Below are 6864 nucleotides of genomic sequence, written 5' to 3'. Positions count from 1 at the left end.
CCAAATACTGAACTCTTTCCTTTGCTTCCATCGTTGCAAGTTCAATCTTATTACGAAATGAGATAATCATACCAACATAACCCATGGTTTCCATTTCTTCTTCTTCTTCTTCTAATTTCTCTAGTGCTTTTAGAGAATTCGCAATTTGCTCATCAATGGCAGACCATGCTTCAAAAAATTCCATCATAGACTCATTAATGTCATTGACATGTTTTGCAATTTTAGGATCCATTTAGAAAAATAAGTTGTTTTTTCAGAAATTAGAAGGATACTTAGCTTGGAAATTTAAAAACCGATTTTGATAAATTGGAAGCAAGAGGGGTTATGAAAACCGGATTCTTCAAGTCTATTTTATAGGCAAAAAAATTATCATTTAATGTATTGCATGCATTAGGTGGTAGATAATATTTAATGGCTTGCATGCATTGGTTGGTATTTAAAAGTTTGAATTTATTGCATGTATTAATCACCAACCGTGAGTTATAATAGCAAACACGTTTTTTATTTATATTAAGATTGACAAATAAATAGTACAACTCTAATTGCACTTTTTTTGTAATTCAATTAAGAAAATTAACATACTATATTAATATAAAAGAGTATGTAAGACAACTTGCTAATCATTCCTTGCAATATAATACAATAAAGTTTATTTCTACTTAATTGAAGAAGATTTCCGTCGACCAAATTCAATTCTTCGAAACACTCATGGCACACTTTATGAATCCTTGGAGGTAAAGTGTGTAGGTAGTACAACATCATGTTATCACAATCCAAGTAGACCCTAAACGCGAGGTTTTGATGAAAGAAACGTCTTCAATAGTATCCCATATAGGCGAATCATAAACTATATCATGATGGTGAATTCATTTGATACTTTATGACTCAAAAGACGACCACCGAATAGTGTTAACACCATTGCATCAACATCAAAGAAATTAGAATGTGCCAATTTCGGATGCCATGTATCTTCAATTGAGGCGCATTGTGCTTCACATGGACATCATGAATACATCTTCAATCACGGACATATCACGTTTATGGTTATTAGTTTGGTTTTGATTTAGTATTTTCTTGAAACTAATCTCATAAAAGCGCATGAATGAGAAACGCACAAACTGTTTTATGGTGTGCCATGACCATCCAAAAAACGTCATTTGGACTCTTTTTTAATTGTAAAAATTACGAAATTTTGGGTTATGGAGTGGTGTGGTGAGACAAAGGCCAATGAACCATTGATATTTATACTACATATGGCCGAGTATAATTACCAATCTTTTGTATTTTTATTTATTTGTAATGTAAAATTGTTTCCTAAATATTAGAATAATTGGTTGATTTGGTATCAATTAGAACCGTTATTTAAGGTGGTCGAATTTTCTTCATTGATTCCGTAATTGATGCCAAAATGTATCAATTAATATCGTGATTGGTATTCACATTCCTTATAATTTAAACGTGCAATTTACTTGCCATATATTACATAGATTACGCTATTGGAATAAACGTTTCCTTAATTATGAAGATTACGTATATCAATTACAATCCCTAGTTAACATCAATTTCACAATCTTTGAACCGTGTGACACGTGGACACTCTCATTGAGCTTAAAAAAAATACTGATCAAAGGAGCATGCCACGTCATGCCACGTGGGATTGAAATCGCTAACAGAACGACACGTGGCCTGAAGGATTTTACTTTAAATATATATATAGATTAATCTCAAGATTCTTGAACTAACGAAGCCAATCCATGACCTTACAATAAATCATATACATATAAATTATTGAATTAGAAAACGCAAGTGCAAATCTAGTGACAAAGTCCACAATCCATGCTACTTCCACACAATTATGACAAATTGCTACTAACTTCTTCACCTGAAACATAAACCAATGAGAGAATGGGTTAAACTCACAATCCCAGTTGTGGATACTGTATAAAGTACTCTTTTTGTTTTTTTTATGGTTCTCACTTAGAACTTTTCATACTCAGAGAGAATTTTCTCAATTTTTTTCAATTTATAAAAAAATATATAATCATGTGACATGTAGAGTCTTGTTTGATTCATCTCAATTAGTACATTATTAATAATCAATCGTTATAGTTTTTTGCTAATATATAATAAACGATATTTAAGTTCAAAGATGTGCATTGGGAGATGCGGACAGGAAAAGTGAGAAAGACAAAAAAAAAACATAAAGAGTAAGTATGAGGCCAAAAATTAGCCATACAAGTTTTCTGACATCAATCACTCGTATACTTGTACATATAGGGAAAAGATTTGTAAGGGAAAAGATTCAAAGTCTAGATGACTTGCCAGCAATGTCAATGACAAAGCGATAGCGAACATCATTGTTAGCAAGACGTTGAAGAGCTTCGTTAATTTTATCAGGGGTGACCATCTCAATGTCACAAGTAATGTTGTGCTTCCCACACATATCCATCATTTCCTGTGTCTCTATCATCCCTCCTGTCATGCTTCCTTTCACGGTTCTTTTACCTGCATATCAAAATTGATTTTTGGGTTAGCAGATATGCTTAAGTCAAAATGGAGCATCTAATTAAAAACGTCGAGAGTAGCTAATATACTTGTAGCTGAGCCTGAGAGGGACATCAAATCGATGCGAATGGACATACCAAAAATGAGAGGGAAGGAAGGCAAGCCCATGGGCTTGTCAGGTGCACCCACGATATGAAGGGTTCCCTGCACTTTCAGCAACTCTAGATATGGTCCAAGAGAGTGATAGGCTGATACTGTGTCCAATATGTAATCCAGGCTCCTACGTTTTTCCTGTTAAGATCCCACATCAAAGTTGTTAAAAGGACTACTATTGTGCAACTAAATAAATGAGTGTGTTTCAAATCTGAAATTATTTAGACATATATCGATAAATTAAAAAAACTAGCATTGTCTGTGTATCATCTAGTTTCATGTCAACATATCAATCGTATCCTCACTGTTTTAGGCATTTTTAGCTAATAATAGAATAGTGAAGACGCAAAAATAATACCTTCATTTGTTTTGGGTCAGTGCTCACAATGAAGTCATCAGCACCAAGTCGTTGCCTGGCCTCTGTTTCTTTGGAAGGGGAGGTGCTGATGATGGTGACATCGTGCCCGAACGCCTTACCAAACTTCACGGCGACATGGCCTAATCCACCAAGCCCGATGATCCCTATTTTTTTGGGATTCTCTGATGATTCTAGCAGATTGCTGTCTTTCATGGGGCTGTATACTGTGATCCCAGCACACAGCAATGGTGCTGCAGCATCCATTGGTAGGCCTTCCGGTACACGCACTACATACCTATGATCAAATCATTGAATTAGGAGTCAATTCAAAGAGTTGAAAAATAATTGCAACTTTTTGTTGGTGCGACGTACGTGATTCATTGATTATACTATATATTGGTTGGAAACTGATTAACATTATTAAGGTTGTAATGGTCGAGTTCGAGATACTGCTAATGCATATATGTGGATTCTAACTAGTACTAATATGGTTAAATTATAGTTTATGGATAATGACTAAACATGGTAACTCATTTCGCACTCGGAACATCATTTTGTTCAAGGGCTAGGCTAAACAGTCAATAAGACAACAAGCTTCAAGGCTCATTGCCACATCAAGTAAATGCCCTAACATGTTGTTGTGACGATGATTCCAACCATGACAATGCACTAAAATTTGGGGTGGTACTCTACTGAACTACCATCTTTCCCTCACTTATGTGAGCTTATGATAAAGCACATTAATTAAGAAGCTCATTTAACGGGAATTCATTAGCCGAAATAGTGACATACTTATCTATAGTTATATCTATTACCCTAGAATTTTCTAAACACGAAAATGTTACAATTATATTATAATAAAGGAATCAATGATGTATTGACCTAGTAGTTAAGATTGAGGTACTGTGAGCGATAAGTCACAGATTTGAATCTGTCCTTTTTTTTGTACTTGTACTGCCTTTTATAGCTCATATGTATCAATAATAGAGGAAGTAGTATTTATTATACCTCTGATCAGCAACCAACATTTTGGAGTATCCTCCATATGTGATGCTACCATCCCAAAAAATACCATTGTAAGTGAACTGTATCTGATCACAGTAATTCTCCTCAGAATTCTTGCAAAATTCACACTCCAAACACGAAGCAGCTAGACAACCCACCCCTACTTTGTCTCCCTCCTTGAACCTTGTCACATCCTTCCCTACCTTTGTAATGATTCCCGTAATTTCATGCCTATTAACAAAAACAATGTAAGTAATTATTAACTAGATTAGCAACATACATAACTTAATACCTGCTTTTATAAAAATGGAAAATGAAAGAGAGTGCTTTAGTTACCCAGGCACACAAGGGTACATGGTGATTCCCCAATCATTTCTAACATGGTGGAGATCAGTGTGGCACATCCCGCAGTACAAAACTTTGATCGTCACGTCGTTCACTCCATTTTCTCTAATAAAAGATCCCATTCATAATACATTTAGTCAGATAGTCATTTATACACTCTAAATCTATAATAGATCTGAAATTTTATGACCACCTGAGAGTCGAAGAGTGGATAAATGCGATGTCAAAAAGTTTTAGCTTACTTTTGGACCTTACTAGTTATTTCCTCCGTCCCATAATATAGTGTATAGTTTATTTTAAGTTGGTCAAATTTTAAAATATTTGATCATGTTGAAAATAGCAGTTATTATCAAGTTGTAACTAACTGTCAATACAGCTCATAGTTAGTTATTACTAACTTTGTTATATTCTAATTAATATATATATAAGAAAATATATTCATATAGGATCTTATTAGATTCGTCTCGATATATAGTTTCATAATATCAACTTTTTATATTCTTTTATTAATAAGAAATTAACAAATCAAAAGTTAAAGATCTATCCTGAAAACCGTGGAAAAAATAAACAAGAATTATATATGAAACGGAAGGAGTATCTTCCAATATTACACTAATTAGGAAAGTACTAAATGTATTATGTATCACACTTATACTTTATTTTAGAGTGGTTTATTTTCTTTCTTAATAGAGTTATTAGCTTATCTAGAAATAGCACAAAAAAAAAAAAAAAAAAAAAAAAAAAAGCTAGAGTAATACCTTCTTTTGAAGACATAAGGGGTCATCTTTCCGGACGAATCATGAGCTGCCCATCCTGAGACATTTTGGGTGTGATTAGGAGTTGTTTGAGCCATATGTGTTGCTCTATAAGTTATTAGTGTGAGTGTTATTACTTCTTTTTTTTGGCTTTTGAAATTGAAGTGGAAATAAGATTGTGCTACTTCAAGGCTGAACTGACTTGACTTTATAGTTGGAGAACCTGGACCAATGCATGGTTTTTTTTTTTTTAGGCAAGGAAAAAGCTGTTAAATGTATAAGTAAATTCACGGAAATATTCCCATAACAATTTAACAGAACAACAAAAGTTCACGGAAGTAGCGACTGAAAATTCCCTGGTAAAATCCATTAAACGAATTGTATGTGTATGGTGGTGGGTAGTTGGTAGTAAGCAATTTCCATGAAATTTATTATTTGGACATTGAGGGGACCTTTCCAACGCCCTATCTAAATTTGGTTTTATTGTATTCCAACCCCGTATTTATTGGAAAATATATTATTGGTTATATAGGAAACTTATTAGAGCAATTTCAATGGTTGTAACTTTGGACCTGCTTGCAGTATTTGAAAATAGTGAGCAAGTTGCTCAATCATTATTGAAGCAAGATAATTGATACCTGCGTGAGAGCAACACCTGTTACATCAAGCTACTTGCTTGACTTTAAAAAGACAATATGACTTAAAATTGAAAAAAAATAAAGGTGGTGCTCACACTCTATATGATTGGGGAATGTATCTCCATCCACTATAAAAGCACATTTTTTTTTTGTTTTCTAGCTAATTATAATTAAATAAAAAATTAAAGTTGGAAATATTAATTGAGATATGGGACCATTCAAACAACAATGTATTATAGCTTACCATTGAAATACTTTGTAGTTAGAAAGCAATATTGCTTAAAAAGCTCAAGTGTCAAGTAAAGCTAAAAGGTGTTGTACTTGTAGCTCACCATTGGAGTTAGAGCAACTCCAATGATAGCGCAAAATGGTATTTGACTTAGGCTATGTTTAGTTCACCTGAAATTTTCTGATCTGAACTTATCTGATCTGATCAGATCTGATATGAACTTATTTTTTCTGATCTGATCTGATCTGAACTTATTTTTTCTGATATGATCTGATCTGATCTGAACTTATTTTTTCTGATATGATCTTATCTGATCTGATCTGATCTAATCTGATATGGTCTGATCTGATATGATTTGATTTACAAGATCTTATCTTTTATAAAATATATTATTACTATTATATTTTTACTTTGTAATTCATTATTATGCAATACATTATAAGATCTTCTTTATAGTATTACTATTATTATCATTCTATTTCTATTATGACATTTACACAACTTTTATTATTAATAACAATAATAATTATTATCATTATTAAAAGAACAACAATAATAATTATAATCATAATAGTAATTATTATTACTAAAAATAATTATATAACTCAAGTCATTAATTTATAAGAGCATGTACTTATACAATGTTTTACACTTTCCCTTAAAAAAATGTTTCACACTTGAGAAGTCGGCAGACTCAACTCTTTTTTTTCATATAAAATAAAATAAGATATACAAACAACTATGACTTGTGCATAAAAGAAATAAATAGCGTGCAACTTCAAATAGCTAGAGAGATTTGAAATTCGGTAGGAAGAGGTGTACCGAATCTAAATTTATAATTTATATCTCACACTTAGCTCATTTTGAAATGTAATC

General features: G+C 32.5%; 1 protein-coding gene across 1 annotated transcript; it reads right to left on the bottom strand.

Moving 5' to 3' along the window:
- Window positions 1–1687: 1687 nt before the first annotated feature.
- On the bottom strand, window positions 1688–5679 carry LOC104884022 (probable cinnamyl alcohol dehydrogenase 6). Its single transcript, XM_010668612.4, has 7 exons — window positions 5125–5679; window positions 4358–4471; window positions 4025–4252; window positions 3017–3311; window positions 2643–2796; window positions 2323–2505; window positions 1688–1882 (listed from the first exon to the last, which is right to left on the bottom strand). The coding sequence occupies exons 1-7, from the start codon at window positions 5217–5219 to the stop codon at window positions 1854–1856; spliced, it is 1098 nt and encodes a 365-aa protein (XP_010666914.2). The 5' UTR covers window positions 5220–5679; the 3' UTR covers window positions 1688–1853.
- Between the last annotated feature and the right edge of the window lie 1185 nt (window positions 5680–6864).

Source organism: Beta vulgaris, chromosome 1 (assembly GCF_026745355.1).
Source record: "Beta vulgaris subsp. vulgaris cultivar EL10 chromosome 1, EL10.2, whole genome shotgun sequence".
NCBI lineage: Eukaryota > Viridiplantae > Streptophyta > Magnoliopsida > Caryophyllales > Amaranthaceae > Beta > Beta vulgaris.
The sequence above is the reverse complement of the archived record's forward strand: the minus strand, read 5'-3'. Positions and strand labels throughout refer to the sequence as shown.

Bases quoted from the DNA above. Each gene is read 5' to 3' on its own strand.
- LOC104884022 (XM_010668612.4), bottom strand. From the start codon at position 5,219: ATGGCTCAAACAACTCCTAATCACACCCAAAATGTCTCAGGATGGGCA. The intron at 4,253-4,357 runs GTAACTAAAGCA...TTTTGTTAATAG, and splicing joins ATGTACCCTTGTGTGCCTGG to GCATGAAATTACGGGAATCA. The intron at 3,312-4,024 runs GTATAATAAATA...ATTTGATCATAG, and splicing joins ATGTTGGTTGCTGATCAGAG to GTATGTAGTGCGTGTACCGG.